The sequence below is a fragment of the Megascapheus bottae genome, chromosome 2, assembly GCF_031878675.1.
Source record: "Megascapheus bottae isolate mThoBot1 chromosome 2, mThoBot2.hap1, whole genome shotgun sequence".
NCBI lineage: Eukaryota > Metazoa > Chordata > Mammalia > Rodentia > Geomyidae > Megascapheus > Megascapheus bottae.
Genome location: NC_143510.1, coordinates 71,255,039 through 71,277,420, shown reverse-complemented (window position 1 = coordinate 71,277,420; position 22,382 = coordinate 71,255,039). Strand labels below are relative to the sequence as shown.

Below are 22,382 nucleotides of genomic sequence, written 5' to 3'. Positions count from 1 at the left end.
AGTTTTCTTATACACTCAAAACTGACAGTATCTAACCAATGTGAAAATGCTTTAATTTTAAGGAATTTTTTTGGGGGGTCATGGGGCTTGAACGAGGCCTAGATTCTGTCCCTGAGCTCTTCAGCTCAAGGCTACTGCCCTACCCTTGAGCCAAGCCTCACTTCCCATTTTCTAGAGGTTAACTGTAGATAAGAGTCTCATGTCCTTTTGTGCCCAGGCAGGCTTTGAACCTTTCATCCTCAGATCTCAGCCTCCTGAGTAGCTAGGATTATAGGAGTGAGCCATTGGGCCTGGCCACCAGAAAATATTTTTAATCTCAGCGATTCCTTCTTGGAATCACAAATTAGCTTTGAAATTAACCATAATATCCTGCATAAAGCTATTAATTTTATATATTTTCAAATTGTATTAGCTGACAAGTTGGAATTTTACTTTTCTGATATTCTACAAAGCAATTGCAATCATCTAAAATGTGGCCTGTTTCATATCTATTGTTATCACATATATCTATTAAAAAATGAGGCTCATATGCTCCATAATGAACAGCACATCAATAAAAATTAGGGGCTGGTTATATAGCTTAGTAGTAGAGTGCTTGCCTGGCATGCATGAAGCCTTGGGTTCAATTCCTTATATCACATAAACAGAAAAAGTCAGAAAAGGTGCTGTGGCTCATATGGTAGAATGAAAGTCTGAGCAAAAGAAACTGAGGGATTGTATCCAAGCCCTGAGTCCAAGCCCCAGGACTGGAAAAATATAAAATAAATTTTAAAAAATAATGATTTTTTTTTAAAAATCACAAAGAAATGTGAGGTATGTCAATTTCTGGGTTGAAAGATAACTTAAGTTGACACTAACTGCAGTCCTGGGAACTGCAGATTTTAATCTATATATCTGCGTTCATTGACTTGTTTGTTTTTAAGGCTGTTATCTCTCCAGCCTGACTCCTCCCAGTTCTCTCAAGAAAGAGGTGTTATATGCATGTTCACCTTGGAATTGTCTAATCATTTATTTTTACATTTTCCTTATTTTTGGCCAACAGTTCCAGTTATGGCTTTATTTCCCTCTTTAAAATGTATGATAAAAATTTAATGAATTTTAAAAATATTATAAAGATGTAATAAAGTCAGGGCTTTAACAGCAAAATAAATAAATAAATAAAAAGCTGTTACTGCCCTGTGCTGGTGGCTCATTTCTATAATCTTAGCTATTCAGGAACTGACCATCAAGGTTCAAAGCCAGCCCAGCCAAGAATGTCTGTGAGATTCTTATCATTAATTGTATTAAACACAGAAAACTAGAAATGGAACTGTGACTCCAAGTGGAAGAGTGCAGCCTTGAATAAAAGGGCTCAGAGACAGAGTCCAGGCCTAGAATTCAAGTCCCAAAACAGACCAAAACAAAGAACAACAACAAAAGAGAAAACTTGTTACTGTGTACATACTTAAATCATATTAAATTACAATATTATGCTTAAAAAAACTAAGTTTAATTATTTCAAAATCTTCCCTAAATATTCTTTCCGTCTTCAAAAATTTAGGGGTGGGCTGGAATCTTGGCCTAGTGATAGAATGCTTGCCTATTATGCATGAAGTCCTTGGTTCAAGTTCTAGGCAGTATGATACACTGAAAAACTTGGAAGTGGTGCTGTGACTCAACTGGTAAACTATCCTTGAGCAAAAGAAGCTCAGAAACAGTGCCCAGGCCCTAATTTCAAGCCTCAGGACTAGCAAAAAGAGAAAAGAAAAGAAAAAGTTTTAGTGATGAGGAATGAGAATGTTGAAAGGGTGACATTGATCAAGACGCACTATATTCCTGAAATGCTTTGTTAAATGGAAACGGTTGTACTTAATGTACTATGTGCAGTTATTTCTTTTGTCTTGTTCTTATATTTCATGAGTGCTGACCAGTGGTCTCATGGTAAACACAGTTTACATTTAACTTTTATACACATATGTAAGATATTCTTTGTTTGCTTTTCATGTTAAACTAAATTGTGGTAGCATTTTTGTTCTCCCATTCAGCACAAAAGATATAACATGTGATCAGCTCATAATTCACATGCATTACTCAATGTATCCATTTTTTCTATATTATTATTTATTATTAAGAACAAAGTTGTGCTTATTTGTTTACTTTAAATATTTTGGAGACCTGGGCACCAATGGCTCATGCCTGCTATCCTAGATACACAGGAAGCTGAGATCTGAGGATCCTAGTTTGAAGCCATCCCATGCAGGAAAGTCTATGAGACTCTTACTTCCAAATTACCCACCAGAAATCCAGAAGTGGCACTTTGGCTCAAAGTGGTAGAGCATTAGCCTTCAGCTAAAAAACTTTGGTGTATCAAAGTATGACACTAAATGAAAGGATCTCTAGGATATAGAAACATAAGCCATATAATGAATGATTGTTGTTCTTAAGGTACTATGTTATCTCTCATCTCTTTTGCTGTCCTTTGGTTATCTCATATTGTTACAGTATCTTACTTTGTTACCTGATATATCGGATATATTCGTATTTGGTTATTTGAAATTGGATAGGGATGGGGGGAAAACAAGATGAGGGGTGGAAGTTGGGGGGAGGGAAATGGGGACCAAGACATGCGAAAGGGTATCAATGTATGGGAATTAATGCACCTTCTATCTGGCAAATATCATGTAACCCTTCTATTAATTACAATAAAAAATATATGAAAAAAAATTTTAGGTGTAAGGTCAGAGCCCAAACCCCAAGTTCAAGGCCCACAATTGACCAAAGAAATTATATATATATATATGAAAAATAATAAAATAATTGACAAAATTTTCTCTGAACAGCAAAACTCCTTCAATCCTTAAACTGCTGCAACATACTTTTGGAACGTAATATGCTCTGCATTTCTTTTTCCTTTATTTGCCTTTGTGCAAAAGTAACTTGAAAGAGTAATACACAAATAAATGGTAGGAAGGGAGAGTGACTCATTTTTTAATTATATGATTTCAATATTTGGAATAATTTTTAACTACTTATGACCTAGAGTTTTAATCTGTGTTTTATATTGTCCCAGTGACTACAAACTATATATAACTTGAATCTTCCATTTGGTATATTCAAGCTCCAAATGGGATATATTTCGATGTATAAAAATATGAGTAAAACAACTTGAAACATGAATTGTGTTAGTTCCTTTACACATTTGGCACACGTTGATTTAGGGATGATTCTGGCAGTATACTAAGTAAAATGTCATTCAAAATTCAAGTGAGAAAACATTTAACTTCTTCTCTGAAACTTCTGCAGTAAACATTTTTGTTGTGATAATTTAAATGGCAATTTGCAATTATGTCCCAAATTGGTTTTCCTCATTTAACCTTCAAAAGTTAAATTTGACCATTCCAAAGATTCTTAAGTAATGAATTTGTTCAGATGGAATGAATTTAAGTGCTACACTAGAACAGAATATTTAAACTACATACCTATGGAGATGTAGAAAATAAGTAATAAAGACTAAGATATAATAGACACTAATCTTATTGGATACTAGTGTACAAGATTTTACCTTTGAACTTCACAGAAGCTATTTTGTCTAATACAAACATCATGTGAATGCTCATCCTTGCAATTTTCAACATCACATTTTCACAAATAAGAAGTGCTATTCAAAGAAATTAATTCATTATCCAAACATCTGAAAACTATTAAGTGGCAAAGTCAGTGTTTGAAACATCACACTATGCATCCTTATTATGGAAGCTCTTAGTACTTATGTTTACTACAGGCTTTCCTCAAATTCCAGAATTCATCCACACAGACTTTAAATATACAGCTTTTCATGTGGAAATATTTCTAATCCTCACAACAACAGCAAAAAATATTACCATCAACATCACCAACATTCAATTTCCATTTTACAAATAAAGAATCTGAAGAGCCAGGAAGCCATAGGACTTATCCAAAGCCACTTAGCTTGAACAAAAATAAAATTAGCACTCCTTAACACAAACCAAGCATAACAGCATATAAACAATAATCCCCATCAGAAATTATGGCTATCTATACTCTTTCACAAAATACTTATAGTTTAACAGAGAAAGTTCTTCTCACCAAAAAATATTAAAGATTTTAGTTGATTTTATTATCTTGTAAATGAGTGTCAAATGTAATATCACTGCTTGTTTTTTTATCTAAAGCTAAAATAATTTCTGTCTCTCCCTAAAATGGATCTGGCTGGAACCAAGAAAACAGGCATAGAATTCAATATAAAAATTACCTAGTTTGTAATCTATCTACAAAGCACAACATTTTCTTTGAATTATTTACCCTCTGTGTCAGAATCAGAAACTAGTAAATATTTGTTAATAAAATTTCAGACAAGACTTAAAGAAAATAAAGTTAAACTGAAACAAATCTATCAGTGAAAGAAAACTTAATTGCTTAAGTCTACAGGTTGGTGCTAAGAGTAACTCAGCTGTTTATTGAAAGCATTATTTTTGTTGTATAATGTACAAGTGAAGAAATAGTCCAAGTGTATTTATACTTTTGTTTGTATTTAAACAATAGCTATGCAAGTCACTTAACACTGGACTAATAACACTTCACATTCTAAATATAAGGAAAATGTTGTGCAAAACCTAATGCAAGACCACTGAGAGAATGATGGGCTGACTGAAGAAGGAACAAGAAGCTCTAAAGAGAAAATATGGGTTGGGCATAGATGGCTTTAACACAAGCAATTATGGTGTTGTTAAACTACCATACATTTTTTAAACTTATTACTTAGGAGCCAGAACTTGAATCCATGATCTCATACATGCGAAGTATGAATCAGTAGACCATACCTCCAGCCCTTAATGGTGTTTATATTTTCATAGCAGTAGAGATTGAACTCAGGATCTTACTCTTTCTAGGCAATTATTAGACATCATAGACCTCAAGACTCCAGATAAGCAACTCAACGAGCAAAAATCCCATGTCTTGAACAGCAGTGAATACTCTAAGTTAGCTGAACCATAAGTTGCCAAAAATAGAAACTGATACAGTTTGGCAAATAAAAACTATTAGCATTTCCAATACATAAAGATTTGCTACCTTCAAGTATTTTGCTGTAGATCTCGCACATTCCATTTCTTATCTGTTTGTTATCCAAGAAGAGTTAACTTCAGCATCTTCGAACAGTCTAAGGAAGTGCCAACACTTAAAATACTTCTATATGCTTTTAAAAATGGATACAGTTTTGGCTTTCCAAAATGATGCAGTATTTTGGGGTCAAAATTCAATTATTTCATTAAGTGTTGAAATAAGAGACAAAATTGCACAAAGGGCTGCTGACTACTGGACTTAGAAAACCTGAGCCTCAGAAAAAGTAGAGTAATTCCTTGACTTGAAATAAATACTCCATTGCTAGCTGTTATTTTACTGTTATTATTTCAGTGCTGTTGTTACTAGAGGATAATGAAAACCAGTTAACACAAAATAGTTAAAACACATCATGAGTATTAATTCTCCTAAACAAACATATGTTGTATGCATACACCTTTGTGTAAGGTACCACGGTTGCTTACAGCGATTGGGCTTGAAGAGGATATATTCTAAACCATCTCTGTTTTACATGAAGTTCTGTGTATGTTTTAGTTTTACTGCCAAACTGTTAATTCTTTATTTATGTCCTGTCTCCAACATTTTCTAGTTTCCAACTTTTCTGTAGTTAATAATTTTCTTCTATAATTAGTAACAGTAACCAAATTCAATGTCTTTCTGCTATTTCAGTTCCTAATTCTCCCATTATACATTTTATTTTCAAGCCACATGACAAACACACAAGAAAAGAATTCGTTCCTCTAGAATGAAGTCTAAGAGACATAATCTTGACATAAATATATTCTTCAAACAATCTAAAAAAGTTTGCCACATATTTAAGTTAAAAAGGGATTGTCTTCTGGGTTTACCCAGTATTGATGGTGAGGAGTTGGACATAGTCAATTTCAGACTTTTTGTCAAGCAAACATAAAATGATTAGCCAAAATGGGAGAGTATTATCAGTCTTTTCGGTATTTGGTTTATGGCCATGTATGAATTTCACTGTTAAAAAATAAATTCAGCATAATTTCTCCATATTTACATACTTTGGTATAGATCACAAATTATGGGGAAGACTTAAGGAAAATTGACTCAAAATTCCTATGGTTTACAGAAGGAAATATTTACCTTAAACCTTTGTTGGACGGAAGAGACTATAAATATATAATTTAATATACCATACCTTTCTGTTTAACTAGTAATCTTCTTCGTTCTGCCAATTAATTCCTAAAACTATGAGGCAAAGTAACAGAATGACAAAATAATCCTAGTAAAAATGGATTATTAGTCAGGCTGTACAAGGCTCTTATATAGATATTAATAAGTGCCAGACCATACTCTAAATGTTTTATTAAACATCTTGAAAAGGGAGAAGTCAGAGATAAAACATGAATAGCTCAAAACATGAATGTAGAAAACAAAAACAATTTAAAAAGAAGGGAATAAAGATCGAAATAAAAGTTTAAAAAATGACATAGCCAAATGTTATTCAATGAGTTAACTGTTGAAAATTCATTTTAAAAGAGTTCATAATTTGTTATGTTGTGATTCCTAAAGTGACCGCAATCAGAAGTTCAAAATAATGTATGTTTACTCCTACTGTTTCAGTCATCTCATTTATTATGTCACTCTTTGTGGGTATATTGTCTTCCTCTCTGAACAGAATGGTAGACTCCAATAGTGCAATGGGAACAAAGCAATTCAAAGCCTTCAGCTTTTTTAAAATTAATGTATGAATGGTTCAAATGTTTAAATATATACACTGTCAAAATCAAAATCATTCTGTGCATCAATTTTCTTATCTGAGAAATGAAGTTAATTATTACATATAACATAAGGTTGTACTTTTTTTTCTGGAGGTTTAATGAATTCTATTTGTAACCTAAACATGGAGGAGTGGTGACAGCAAGTATCCACAGCTTTAAGGCACTGGAGTCCTGTCTCTTTTAAGGACACAAGAGAACATCCTTATGGCAATTTATTGAGAACTCAATTGAGTCACTCAAAAGTATGGGATCACTAGATTTTCCCTAGCCCTAGAATTGTTAAGCAGAAGCACACTTTTGCTTTTAAATAGAAGAAAATAAGGTGACTGCTTAAAGGTAAGTTTGAAAAAGGAACAATGTTACAACCAGCAGGAAGCACTTATTCAAATATTTGGCCTAATGTTGGTGTATGGCAAAGTCCTTGGGAAAGGCCTAGTGGTAAACAGTCTTTACACATCTCCATGTAAAGAACTGCTGATTTGATCATGGAACAAACTCCTAAGTTCAATTGGGCCTTGTTTTTTTTTTTTTTTTTTTTTTTTTTTGCCAGTCCTGGACTTGAGCTCAGGGCCTGAGCACTGTCCTTGGACTTTCTCAAGGCTAGAGCTCTACCACTTGAGCCTCAGCACCACTTCCGTTTTTTTTCTGTATATGTGGTACCGAGGAATCGAACCCGGGTCTTCGTGCATGCTAGGCAAGCACTTTAACCACTAGGCCAAACTCCCGGCCCCTGGGACTTGTTTTTTAACCTTGAAAAAGAAATACTTGAACAATGTAGTCTCTAAAATCTGTTTATCATATGTGGTATTTCATCAAGAAATTTGGTGAATTTACCAATATTAGAAATCGTAGAAATATAAGAGCACAAGAAATTAAAACATCAAAGAACTAAATTCACACTCATAGAACATAATTTATATTTGAAAAAATGAATTATCTTTATACCTGGGTGATATAGTTATAGAATTAACAAATTATTAAATGATAAAAGAGAAAAATGCACAATATACAAGTCCCTATCCATGTACCAAGTATACCAATATTCATGTCATTATTAGGTATCAGAAAAAACTATATCAGAAAGGGAAAATATACTAAGATATATTATATAATATATCATAATGTATAAAAAAGAAAAATAGCTTGTAGTTAAAATGAAAATGTTTAAAAAGACAGTTTTTGAAAAGAGGTAAGAGAACATTCATTATGAAGAGAAATCCTTTTATGCATTAGTTTTTTAAATATCTACACATCATAAAAGACTGTATTCCCAACCCAATAAGCAATATCAAAGCTGAAAATTTTTAAAAGTAGAAAATAGATATAAAATTGATGGATTAATTTGTCACATTGAACAACGTTTAGCCAAGTCCATACAACAGTAGCACCAAGGCAATATGACAGGTAACGTTGCATTTATTTCCAGAAGTGAATGATGAAAAATTCTAAATAATATGTACAATAAAATTTAAATGATTTTTGTGATTAAATAATGCTAATCATTACTTGAAATATAATACAACATCCAAAGGAGGATACCATAAAATATTTTTAAGTGAATGAATCAGAAACTAAAAAAATAAAGGGGACAAAATTGTCTAAAGATGAAATTGTCCTTGACTGTTATAAAGGTATTAGTTATCTTGGGCCTGTGCTCATCCTCCAGGCTTATGCAGACCACTACTAAGTTTCTGTATCAGCACTCTGTCTCATTTACCATACCTGTGGGTAGCTGTCAGTTCTTGGCAAAACTGAGATATCATAGGTGGCAGCAAAATGGCTTTTAGCTTGCTGTATTTGACCATAACGTTCCCTCTTTCTCCATTTGGCCCTTCGATTTTGAAACCAAACCTAATTTAAAAGAGAGAGAGAGAGAGAGAAACAGAGAGAGAGAGAGAATTTTAGCTGAGAAATAGTTTAAGAATGCAAACATGACAATAAAGATTTCAAGCCAGATGAGAACATCAGGTTCACAAAATAACTTACAAATTTTATGTCAGAAAAAAATATATCGAAATTTTATTCTCCTGCTTGTAATATATCTATATCATTTAGCAAACAGTCAAGAGACTTTCAGAAAATGTATTTGATATATCAGTGTCTCTGTTTAATCTGTTTAATAATTTATGGATAATAAAAGTGAATTAGACTACATGGTCTCCCTACATTTCCACATGATCATGGATAATCCTTTCCTAATCTATAGCCAAATTATTATCTGGGTCTATTAAGAACTTTAAAAAAAAACATGAATTCAAAAGGACTTTTCTGGGTAATATATATATTTAATAATAGCATAAAAATTAAAATATTAAGACTATATGCAAACATATGGCAGTGCATATTTCTATCTTGACCATTTAGACATAGAAAAAATAGGATTCCATATTATATTGAGCCTGGTGAGAATTACAGGTAAACTGACATCAGTCTGAAATTGAGCTCTGCTTTTTCAAATACATAAATTTAATGGCTACATGAACTATTTATCATATATGGGAAATGCTCAGATACTTTCAAACATCCTTCTAGTTTAATTACTTGAAAATGATAAAATAAATTAAAATAAAACTAAAAATAATATTTTAGGTAGAGAAAATTACCAAGAATTTCTTGGGGCGAGGGGCTCTGCCAAGGCACTAAACTATCTTGTATAATTTCTCTAATTAATCTGGTTGAGATATTGATCCTAAGAAATTTCTCAGAAAGTTCATTAATTCATACTTCTATTTCTTCAGAATCTCCACTATAATCTTATAACCTACTAAATAGCACATACTGAGAACTACGTTTAATATGAAAACCTGTATTTGTTTCCCTGAACTTGATCCGAGCAGCTTTCAGAAATCATTTTAGTATTTGTTATACGACTATGTACCAACATAAAATGATTAGGAGCCATAGAATGGGTGATTGTTGTCCTTAATGTACTATGTTATTTCTCATCTCTTTTGCTGTCCCTTTGTAAACTCATATTGTGACAGTATCTTACCTTGTAATCTGATATATTGTATATTTGTTTATTTATTTATTTATTTGAAATAGGAAAGGGAAAGGGGAAACAAGATGAGGGAGGGGAGGGGGGAGAGGAAGGGAAATGGGGACAAAAACATGAGGAGTATCAATGTGTGTGAAGTAATGTTCCTTCGATCTGATGAATATAATGTAACCCTCTATTAATTACAATTAAAAAGAATATTAACAAAAACGATTAGGGAAGAAGCAGGTAATCAGATAGGAAAATGAACTCAAGTATAGAAGTGAAAAATGTAAGGTTCTCAAGTATAAAAAGCCTTTCATTCAAATTTAATCAAAATTTCCATACATTGTTTCCATATTTAGCTCTACCTTTACCTTTATACTTTCATCACTTTGGTTACATTATTTCTACTGAGTATGCTTCCATATAAAAAATTTGAGATGGAAATTTTAAAGCAAGAGTTTTAAAGCAGGACACTAGACTACCTGTTTAGAATGTGCTCCTACGACACTGCAAGCAATGTATATTATCTGTTATACCCAGGACTTGTGGTGGCAACCAAAGCAAAGGAAAGAAAACATATGTCCCTGCAGTTTCCAGAGACAGGCACCAAGAGAAGTTAGTAAAGATGGATTTTACCCTGCAGATTTTTTTTATTTGTATTTCACATTGACAACAATGACTAAGACTCTCCCTAAAATGAATGACTACCTCCACTCTCATGTGAAAAGCAGGATGGAGAACATGCTGAGAAAAATCAGATTCCGGTAGGCTCTCCAGGTATTTTCTTAGCTAAAAATTAATCGGGATGTAAGGGGGAACATAGGTGGTGCATAGCTGATCACTCAATATGTAAACATATTTTTCTATGGTTATAAGTATAACTAATTTAAATACATGTGCACAAGGCAAAAAAAACATATGCAGGATTGATGTTAATACTTGACAATTCTAAAATTCTTCATTACCACACACTATCTATATATTTACTTCCTTAGCTAAGATAAAATAACCATTTGCTTCCACAAACTCAAGCAAAAAAATCTGCTGCTTGTTAACCCTGAACCACCAGATGTTGCTTTTAATGACATAAGGGCCTTATGATGGCTTGATCTTAAGAAATAATACTTATTGCACTTAGAAGAGCATTTTTCATCACTTATTCATTTTTCTCTCTTGGTGCTTTAATTTTCAACAGTAGTAAAGGCCATTCCTTCTTTTGTCTACTACTGCTGCATTTGAAACTCTTCTGGTTTGTTAGTAATAAAATAAAGGTCAAGATTATCAAATAGACAAAATATAATATTCATACAAGATAGAATTTTACTCAGTATATTTTCATTTTTAAGCTTTTTAAAAAGCTAAGTACATTGAATCATCTTATTTGAACATTTGAATAGTTTTCGTAAATATAATTGAATATATTTAAATAATTTCTTTGAGCATTATCATCACTTGGAAAAACTTAAAAATTTATCTGTACTTTAGTAAATAAAATAGGACAGTATATAGTGACAATAGCTGAGAACACAAAATTCCAAATGAACTATTTAGTGTTTCTTTAACTACATTTATGAAGGTATCTTGTAATATACAGAACTATCAGAAGTTTGTGAAGTGTTTCATTTTCTCTTTTGTTAACTCCTCTACCTAAATAAAACTGTGTACTACTAAACAAATAATTTCCATATATCTGATATATAACCTAAAAGAAACCCTGAACAGTTGGTACAAATTTTAAAATGTAATATAATATGCTTATTACCTGATAGACAATTATAAATTTGGTTTTGACCTATTGGAAATTTCTTTTCTTTTTTTTTGAGACCAGAGTGATGTTACTATAGTCTGTTTCTTGTAAATGATTTTTCATTTTTAAAGTTATATAATGTAACTAGACTTCTTATGCTTTGGGAGAGTTGTTAAAGTTTTTTGCTACTAAAAAAAATAATTTTAATTGTCCTAGGAGTCTATACATTCCACTGTTCTGTACATTCAGTGAGAAATCAGTTGCTTCCTTGATGACCCATTTCAGTGACTACTTAACTTCACCATGCTATTCTTTCCATACCCCCCAGCCAGAACTGCATTTGAAGCCTACCTGCACTCTGGCCTCAGTGAGCTCTGTTCGCAGTGCTAGCTGCTCCCTGACATACACATCAGGGTAGTGGGTTTTCTGAAAGACTTTCTCCAGCTCTTCCAGCTGCAGGCTGGTAAAGGTCGTTCGGTGTCTTCGTTTTTTACTGCTGGAGACATTGCTGTCACACTTATCCCCGAGTTCATCCAGCTCTCCTTTCTCTGGCATCCCTTTCACCGGAGACATCCGGAGACTGTTGCAGTTGTCCATAGCTCTGTTCAGCTCAGTGTGAAGAGGCTGTCCCTCTACTTTGGTGATTCCATAGTTCACTGCATCCAGAGGGAGGAAACAGTGGTGCTCAGAATTGTGAAATGCATTTCAACGAAAGAATGCTATGGAAGCAACGTAGAGCAGAAAAGAAATAGGTCTCCTAAGGACTGACTGTGCTAGTGGGAAAGTGGTCATCGTTTATCGCAGAATGTATAATTTTTAATTTACTGTGGAACAGCCTTAAAACAACTTCAAAATGTGGACATGCAACTCCTAATTTGCCAGCATCGGCTAATGTACAGTTTATTCATGTACTATATAATCATCCAGTCTTAACTAAGCGGTCATGACATTTGAAAATGAATGAAACATGCCATAGAAGACTAATCAACTCACGACTCAAAATATATATTTCAATTTTAAATAGTACTTATGCACCAGTCTTTAAAAGTTAACTTATCTTCCACTCAAAAGCTATTAACTAAATCTAAATGGGACATCATTCCCATTACATTTTTTAATTTTTAACTGAAAACTCATTTCAGAATTTAAATCTCTTTCAAAAAGTCATATAAAAGTCAAAACTGAATCTCATCAATTTCTGGAATCGTTTTTCTATAGAAAAGACTACGTTTTTAAGCCAGCTACTTTTAACTCATCTCGCAGCTCTTCAATTACTTCACTTCTATGCAACGCAGGGAATACATTTTAGAACAGAAAATGTTATTGTTTTCTCCATCAACGCATCTATTAAAACGTTACGAAGGCTGACACATCTGACGCTGTGTTAAAGGGTGTTTTAATTTCCGTAATTTCCGTCGGATTTGATTGCATGCCAGCAGTATGATATAAAACAAAAGTGAACCCTACAAAGCTACGCACGCAAATACCATGCTGCGCACAATGAAGTGGCATTCATTTTCGTTTTGTAAAAAGTACATTCGATCCAGTAAGACCAATGATTTTCGGCGAATGATCAGACTTGCACTTTTGAATTCATTCGCCCCTGTTTGGTAAATCAGCCCCTGGACCATCTTTTAAAAACCAGTTTGGTTTGATAGGCAAACGAGGTCAGTTTCTTATCTCTATAACGCAAATTCCTTGAAGCTTCCTTACAAAGAATGGTATTATATTAAAAAAATAATAAATACTTTTTAAAGGAGTAGGACTGATGAACAATACGGGTTTGTCTCTGAAGACGGAGTCGACACGGGAAGTGTGGTAATTAGCCGTGGGGGAAGGGCTTCAGTGGAGCAGCTGAGGGGTCTCGGGAGAAAAACTAGATCTTTCTACCGGAATAGGACATTTGTCCGTGGGCATCCCGTCAGTACCACCCCCCCCCCCCCGGTTTGTGTTGTTTTAAAATCAATCCTAAACCTGCGAGAATTGTTCAAAAGTTAATAGAAGTTGATGGTACACAGAATTACTCATTTCTCTTCTCACTTTGGGTTTCCGACAATTTCAAATATGACTAAAGTCAATCTAGCAAGCACAGCAAGTCATTTAAAAAAAAGTAAAAAGAAAGAAAGAAAGAAAGAAAGAAAGAAAGAAAGAAAGAAAGAAAGAAAGGCCCCCTCCGTTCTAATAACTTTATACATACACTTGAAAAATCTCAAGGCTACAGACACGTTCGTCTCAAAGGCAGCCAGAAAGTCCAAACTTCAGAGTAGTAGAGAATTGATCCATTTTTTTCCCCTAATGAAATGATTGCTAAAATGACAGCGTGTCGCTGGGGTCTTTGTTATAGTATTAATGTTCCAAAGGTAACTCGTAATGAAGTAAACATACGGGCTGCATTTGAAGCTTCTGCACGAAATATCTAGAACACAAACTCTTTCCCACAAAGCTAGTGTCTGGCTAGATTTTTTTTTTTTACTCCCATTAAGATAGGGGGCAAGGGCTTGTTGTAAATATTTCACACTTAATTCGTTTGTTATTTTAAAGCAGCCTGCTCCTTACAGCTTAAGGGTGGAATATATACAATGATAAGGAAAAAGACTCTTGAAATTGTAAACGTGCTTTAGCTGTCGAGGTCTGAAGTAATAGGTTTGTATTGAGTTACAAGATAGAAAAGATAGATGGTTTGTTTTGATGACATTTTGACTTTGAGATACTTGTGCATTCAAAGTGGAAGGTTTCACCCCGAAGCCTTCGGAAAGGCTCATTGGCTGACGTTTAGTGTAAAAGGCGAGGCAGACCCCGAAAGTGACGGATGACCTCGGCCGCCACGCAATTGAAAATTAAACAAAAATTCAGGTGGTTTGTCGGAAAGAAGAAGGAGAAGAAGGAGGAAGAGGAGAAAGAGAAGGAGGAGAAGGAGAAACTAATTCACACAAGCTATTTATCTAGCAACACGTCCAACCTCAATATTTAAACTAACGTCACTCCTTGGATAATTAATTTTTTTCACCTAAAAAGAAAAGAACTCCACGATTTCTTTCTTTCCCCGTTTCCCCGCTCCAGTTCCCGCCGTGGAGGACGAGCTCCACAGAGCTGCGGGACGGCGGCTCCCCCTGCGCAGGGCGCGGGGCTCCAAGGGGCCGGCGCGCACTCGGCAGCACTCAGCCTCCTCTTCAGCGCTTATCAGTTGGCCCCGGGGTCCTAAGTCCTTCCTTCCTAACCAGTCCTGGTTTTGCGGGGGCGAAATCAGAGTCCCCCAGAAAGCCACACAGCTCGAGATCTTTCCTTTGCACCCCCGCCCGACCCCGCCAACTCAGCCCCCCAAATCCACTCCACCGCATAAACCGCGCCTTCCCATGCCCACCACTCCACGGGGACTTTTCTCCACCCAGCTCGGGCCTGTCCGCCTCCCTCCACCCGTCCGGACCCGCGAGGTTCCTCCCCGCCCCCCCCCCCAACACACACACACCCTGGTGGAAGGGGGCTGCGTGGCGGGGACCGTGGGGACTCACCACTGCTGTCCTGACAGGGCGAGGTCCTCTCCAGACGCACGTGATGCTCCGCGCGCGGCAGGGGCCCGAAGGCCTGCACGCATTTGCCTGCCGACGCCTTGCTGTAAAAGGACTCATTGTCCAGCGTCTCCATAACGTGCTCCAGCGCGCCTCCCGCGCCCATGTAAAAGTCACTGGTTTTACTTGGCGGACTCTTCAAGGCAAACTTCTCGCTCAGAAACTCCATAATCCTAGATGGCTGTCTGGGAGTTGTCCGGGCGAGGACTGGAGGGAGCCCTGGATGAGGGGGGGGGAGGGTGAGGGGAGGATATGAGTGGGCGGGAGGAGGGAGGGAGGGCCGCGGAGGAGGGAAGGGGGAAAAGCGAGCTTGAGCTTTGGAGACAGCCGGGAGCTGCCCGGCTCCGAGTCCTTTAATGCGTCCCGGCTGGGAAAGGGGGTACCCGAAGTTGCTTTTATATCTTGAAACTCAGCTGGGCTCCTCGGGCAACCTCCCAGTTCTAATGAATATGAAAATAGGCCGTCGACTTAACTCCACCCCGGGCCCCCCCTCCGCTCCCACCCCACCCCCAACTTCCACACTTACCCTGGCAGGGTGCGTCCAGGCCTAGGTTACACAGACAGTTCCACTGCAGACAAATGCCAGGAGAGACCAGGCCCCGACACCCAGAAACATTGTCGCCTCAACAGTGGATTGGCATTTCGGAAGAACCTTTGGTGAGAAGGCACCGCGGTGAAGCCTCTACTTCTCCCCATCCCCCACCCCTCGCTCTGTGCGCCCGCCCGCCCCGTACCCCGGTCCACCCTGACCCCCCCCCCCAACCCACCACTCACCACCAGAAAGATTTACAGAGGTATCTTAAGAACTCGCAAGGAAGTATTGCTGTAAAAAGGCTTTTTATTTCATCTGTGGATGGTTTGTGTGGATGATCCACATCAACCCAAATGAGCCGAATCCATCCATTGTGGAGCCGAATGGCGGGGCTTTAGCGAGGCATCGTTTTGGCTTCTAAGCCGGACGGCGCGTAAAGAGACCGGGCCTTTTCCTTTCTCCCTAGTCTGTGGCGGAGGCGTGAGGACCTCGTGGGGATGGGTGGTGGGAAAAGGGAAATAGGGCAAGAGCCATTGCAATGATTCAATGATTCCACTACCAAACGATTTCCCCCTCTCCTTTCCACCTCTCCCCTTGGGACACGATTTCTTTTTTTTTTTTTTTTAATCATCAAAGCCATATTACTTTTAAGAAAAATCTGTTAAGACAAAATACCTTCTCCCCCGCAAAAAAAAAAAAAAATCTAGGGGAAGATTTCTTTCCACAATAGATATAGGGAGCAGAGGTTGGGCCAGGAGCGTTCTGGGTGAACGGGAAGTGACAGTACGGTATGGAGGCGGGGAGCTGGACCTCCGGGCAGGGGACGAGTACGGCAGGAAAGGTGGCACAGGATTTGGGAATGGAGAGCTACTCTGGGTATAGGGTGATGTCCAGTCTCCAGGCAGCCAGCCCCTGGAGACTAAACGAGAAATTTTCATTGCCTAGGGCACACAAAAGCAGCCCTTTAGCAATGAGCCCTTTAACCGACAGATTTGGTGAAAACCCCACAGGTTGTGTGCCCGGGAGGTCTGGCGCGGGTGTGTCCTGACACAGCGTTTCTCCCTACAGCAGCCTGGCAATTACACCATCATCGCTGACACGCCGGGTACCCCCAGATTTGGGAAGTGAAAAGCGAAGCCGAACACAGGCAAGGCATCCCATTGGGTTGAGGAATTTCTCTACTTTTTTTCCCCAGGGTCCTGACTGATGGGCTCCTCACTGAGATCTCTCTCTTGGAGGCCCAACCTGGCTGCAGCCTAAGACCGAAAAGCAATTCCAGAGGCGCTGCACACCCCACGGCTGCTGTTTTAGCACTACCCTTAAAGGCGGGGCCGGCGAACCGAGCCAACAACAGCCGACTTAGTAGTCCAGCATCCACCCGAGACCGTTCTCCCGAAAAGGGGCGCAAAGTCACTTCCGTGGAATCCTGTTTGGCGTGGCCTTGATTGCACTCTCACTCAAGGGCGAGTTGATATTGCTCCTGGCTTTGCGTTGGTGTGCTGGACCACCGAGGGCTTCCATCAAAAGATGATAATTGCGATCTCAAGAGGGCGTGGGGGAAGAAAAGTGTTGGAGATGTGCGTGCGTGTCTTGGGGATACCACCCTCAGTGAGAACCTCAGGGATCCTTGGAGGGGAAACGGATTCCATTCATCTCCCAAAAGGCCAGGGGCACGCGCGTGGTTGCGTGCCCCGCTTCCTGGAGCAGAACTGTTCTGCTCTCACCAGACCCTTTCTAGTTGATTCCTGAGCAAGCTGTGTGGGGGAACGTCGGGTGTGGACTTTGACCCTCAATTATTGGATGGGTTGGTGCTTTTCTATACTCTCCCAGTATCCTTCATATTTGTGTTACCTTCAGGTATTCTGAAACTCTGCCCTTCTCGAATTGACATAGAAAAGGACAAGAGAAATTGTAATTTAATAGTAGTTTACCCCCAAAATAAATCACAGCAGCAAGAATTCTTTATGCTGAGTGAAGGAGACATACGAAGAATTCCTCGTTACAAACTAAGTTATGTCGTGGAGTTCTGTCCGCTTGTTTATAAACATGCGTTTTAAGAGCCGTAAATTCCTTGAAAAACATTCGGTGTCTCTTAAATGAAAGACATATGATGCGAGCGAGCTCTAGAGTCCTTGTATGCCAATAAAGATACAACCTAGAGGAAACTGCAGGGTATCCTAGGAAAGCAGCTGCCTAACAAGTCCATTTCAACTCCATGACCCCAACTCACGTTTGATGGTAGTGGTTGAGGGGGTAGGGGGCAAGGTGTCAGCAACCCTATTCAATATCCTGAAGCCCCCTGGAAATGCAAATCTATTTACATGGAATCTCTTGTGCTTTGTGACATGTAACCACATGTGCCCATAACAGAGGGAACAGCTAATGGCAGACTCCCATGGCAAATGTTTAATCTGCAGTTTTTGGCAAGAAGCTGGGACTTTGGTTGCCAAGAGCTGCATTAAAAGGACTTTGAGAGGTTGAGATAGAGTTTATAGAAATGACACAGCCCTAGTCATTGGAACATTAAGAGAAGTTAAAAATACTACTAATTAAGACAGTAATCAATTTTTGAAAGTCAGAGAAAGGAGGGGAAAAACCAAATTGGAGGGCAGTTTACCTTTTCCTGGGATCTACCTGTGTTTTTTCTGCTTGATGATTGGTGGATAACCTTGGTAATCAGGCATAGCACTCTGATAACTGCTTTTAGCTACCCTACTCAGATCCATTATGGGGTTTAACTCCTTGCTAGGTTTATAAAACTGCATATGGGCCTTGTCTGATTCCTTTTCTGATTCTAACCAATCTGCCCCTTCCACACAGTGCTTGGTGTTCCTGAAGGGTGATTCATTGGCAAGGAAAATATGTAAGCTTCTAGGTAGGATTCATTTCTGCAGGATCAGCTGGTCAGCTCCAGGATAACAGTTCCTCCTTTGCTCCGCCTTTCAGTTTCATCTTTCAGAGTCATGTTCAATTCTGTTCATACTTGGGAATTTAAACCTAAGCTTGCCTTGCACTTCAGCCAACAGTTGTCCATGAAATATGTTGTTCCATGTCCATTTGTGGGTTTTGCTTTCTTTATATCTGAATCTTTTAGTTATGGTTACTAGCACATACAGTCAATAGTTCAAGTGAATGAAGGCTAGGGAGACACAAAGGTGAGGAGTCACTTTGTAAAGCCTACACACACTTGGGATATCCTTGAGTTCCAGTACTTAGGAATCTGAAGGCTCTGTCTTCCCATCTTTATGAGAATGATGTTCAGTGCCTGTGTGGCATCACAGAGGAATGGAGGAGCGAAGGGTGAAGATTAAGGAGACTTAGTTTAGGTCTCTTCTGCTTTCTTCCTTAGCTATTTAGATATGTTAGAGTGAATGAGATCATTCTTTCCATACCATCATTTGCTAAGAGTGGAAAGGCTATTTTGTGAGGATGACTCTGAAGTTAATCTAACATTATTCTTACAATGGTGGCAGTTTTCCAAAACAGTGATGTAGGGTGTTTTAAATTTTTCAGTTAGTTCTCTTTAGAGCATAACATGAAAATAATTCAGTAATTTAAAACTATTTGAAACATACATTGAAATGGCTATTTGTCTATTCTGACTATCTGACTGCTTTTTCTTAACACTTCCAATGGTAGAATTTCTTTGCAAAGTAATATTCAGGCAAGAGATGAATGGTCTAAGACATCTTGACTGAAACATGAAATATGAAAAATATATTCTTGTGGACTAGAGCTCCTTTCATTTTGGCAAATGTATTCTGGGAGATTAAAAAATTATTTCTATTTTGAAATACCTCAGAACAGCAGTAGCAGCAATGTGTAGGACACTTTAGTTTCTTTCCCCTCAACATATCAAAAGAAGGTCACATTAGTAAGAGTAAAACATACTATGCTACTTCTAGCAGATTTGCTTTTTCTTTTCAGAGAGTGTTTGAAACTTATAAGAAAATCTAGAGGGGAAAAATGCATGGTGACTTAGGAAAAGTATGTCAATGTAGAAAGGCAGTAGCGCTGGTGAGGGGAGGAGGAGCTGGTGGAAGGAAATTCTCATGAAAAAGCTCTGAAATAATTGAAAGTCATGTATCATGGCAAAGAGCCAGGTGGCCTCGTGTTTGTGTGTGCTCTGCTGGGGCTTTCCCTTCCTAGTTTCATCTTCAAACATTTCATGGCTCTGCAGACATAGCATTTCTAAAACTACATTTTTACGAAAGCAGTTCAAGAAGATTTCACACACATATGCATACAAAGAAATATTTGATTAAAACGCATATGTTCTGAGCCATCATCATGCACAGATTAATATGCAGATAAGTGTATTTGGTCAATATTTATAAAGATTCTTTCCAAAAACAATCATTTCAATGTTAAGCAAACGTGTCCTACCACAAGGGTAAGGGATGAAATTTACCTTGATTTCAACCATACCGTTTTGATATTCCAAAACCTCTAGATCTTTTTTTTTTAAAGTGATACAGAGTTTTTGAGTTACAAACTTGGTGTAGTAACTTTTTTCACTTAGTGGCTTTTGCACAAGAAAGAAATAGATTTGACTTTGGATCTTCAATATATAGGACGTAAATGTAAATATCCAAGGATATTATTTGCATGCACACACATATTGCTTTTTATTTATTCAGCTATCATTTTCTATAGGTATAATTTGATTCATTGAAAATTTATTTTATTACAAATATAAAAACTGTTATCCGTAACAATTTAATTTTATTTCTATCTAAGGCTATTTTCACTCTTTTAGAGGAGTCCCAAGCATAGTTCCTCCACGACATCCAGACCTTTAGATGGTCCATAATTATGACAAACCATAGTCCATTCTTAAATCCAGATTTTACTATTATTGCTTAACTAAAACACCTAAAGCATCAATATTCTACCTGCTAAATGGGTGGTTAAATATATATTTAAATGGATTTTCCTTCTGCTGCTTTATCTCTCTTTAAAGATGTTTAAAGATGTGTCCTGTATCCTGCCTTGAGCTTTCACGCTTCAAGGAAAGACTTGTTTAAAGAAAATATCAGAGTAAGCAAGAAGACTACATGACAGATATTTCTACCTTGGATTTGAATTATGCAACTTAAGGGTAAAGTCCTTGGACATGCAAACAAACTATAGACAAAATCAGGGCAGTGCCAAACAAAGAGAAAGATTCCTTAGCTCCTCACCCTCCTCTTTCACCTTCTAATTGGAAAAGAGGAAGTGTGTTTCAGAGGCTTGAGAACTTGTCCAAATCTCCCTTAATTCCCTTGCCGTGATGTCTTATAAATTCAACAGGAAGTAGAAAATCACAAACAATTATTTTATGAAGGGTTATTCAGGGAGAAGAGAGGGGAGTGCAACAACTCCTTTATTTAGAAAAAAATCACTGAAGAACTTTAGAGAAGAGTAAAGATTAATGGGCTCTCCGCTTACCCTTCAGCCTGACCTGGTTCATACAACTTCCTGATGGGAAGTCCGATAAACAAATTTCGCTTGCAAAGTGTCCTAAGCAGACCAATGGAACAAAAAGCATTGGGAGTCACCAGCGCCGAGCCCAGTGGGGTGCAGAACCCACACAGAGAGTTGCAAGCTCCCACCCCCCTCTGTTCTGAAAGCAACCCGGCGACTAGCCCAGTCAAATATCTCGCACGGTTTTTCTAGTCAGCAACTTCGGGATAGTCGGAATTCAGAACCATTCTCCGTGGAGCAAGGAGTCCCTTGACTTGGCCTGAACCATCACCTGGCGAGCCCCTCGAGGGAGGAGCTGCCTCTAGATTGTCAGCCGCCCGGAGCTGCCGGTCAGGGAACCTGGGTTGGGGCTGGTTGTCCAAAACTCCATCGGTGACTTCAACACACTAGATAAAGGGACCCACAGCCAGAGAGTCCTCTGTGTTTAAGGGTGCCTTTATAAAGGAGTCTATTCTGAGCAAAGAGAACTTAGTTTCCTTACGAATGCAAACTGAAAAGAGCCTGGGAGAACGCAGAAATGAAGTTAGCGGTTAACCGATTCGCTCTAATATTTCATCAGTGGTGCTTGCGTCCTTTTAAAGTCTAACTCTTGGAAAAACAACATATTTTAAGCTTTCCATCCAAATATTGATGTTGGCAAATAGATCGTCTCACCCTTCCCTTGGTCAAGCACAGGGGCCTTTTTGTTGGACAGGTTGGGAATCAGAATTAATCCGTGTCACAAATCTCTGCGATTTTTGAAGAGCAAGGAAGGAGACTGAATTCTCCCCGCCTCCCGCCTCCCTCTCTCCTATAGCGCCCGTGTGTGTGTGTGTGTGTGTGTGTGTGTGTGTGTGTGTGTGTGTGTATGATGATAGATAGCAAATGAAATAGCTTACCTCATTCACTCACAGCTACCTGTCCTCCACAACAGAAGCCCCAGTTCTCCCCGTGTGTGTGTGTGTGTGTGTGTGTGTGTGTGTGTGTGTGGCAGGGGTGGGGGTGGGGCGAATACCAGGTTTCAGTGTGATCAGAAGATATTCTTTACAGGGTATTTTAAATACCTGACATATTCCCCTCTCTTCTACAATATTGCTCCAATTCCTTCACCTTCACTGAATTTTTATGTGTTCAATTCAACAAAACTGGATGCACTACCTCCATCTGGTTGGTATCCAGGGGAGGGGATCCAATGGCTTCTAACACCCTCACCCCACCTCAAAAAAAAAAAAAAGTCTTCAGGACCTGAGGGGAGTATCACCTTTCAAGTCCCATCTTTTTGGAT

General features: G+C 38.1%; 1 protein-coding gene across 2 annotated transcripts in view; it reads right to left on the bottom strand.

The window, feature by feature from the left end:
* The window catches only part of Alx1 (ALX homeobox 1), a 29,851-nt gene extending 7,805 nt beyond the window's left edge, over positions 1-22,046 (bottom strand). Inside the window, exons 1-5 of one of the 2 annotated variants that reach the window (XM_090357440.1) lie at positions 21,997-22,046; positions 15,647-15,772; positions 15,064-15,339; positions 11,906-12,210; positions 8,547-8,675 (exon numbers count right to left, since the gene is read on the bottom strand). In XM_090357440.1, coding sequence (XP_090213566.1) covers positions 8,547-8,675; positions 11,906-12,210; positions 15,064-15,289 — 660 coding nt within the window. In that variant the 5' untranslated portion in view covers positions 15,290-15,339; positions 15,647-15,772; positions 21,997-22,046. Of the gene's footprint in view, positions 1-8,546; positions 8,676-11,905; positions 12,211-15,063; positions 15,340-15,646; positions 15,773-15,894; positions 16,051-21,996 lie in introns of those variants that run through there. The other variant, XM_090357448.1, reaches the window with a different exon arrangement.
* Positions 22,047-22,382: the final 336 nt, after the last annotated feature.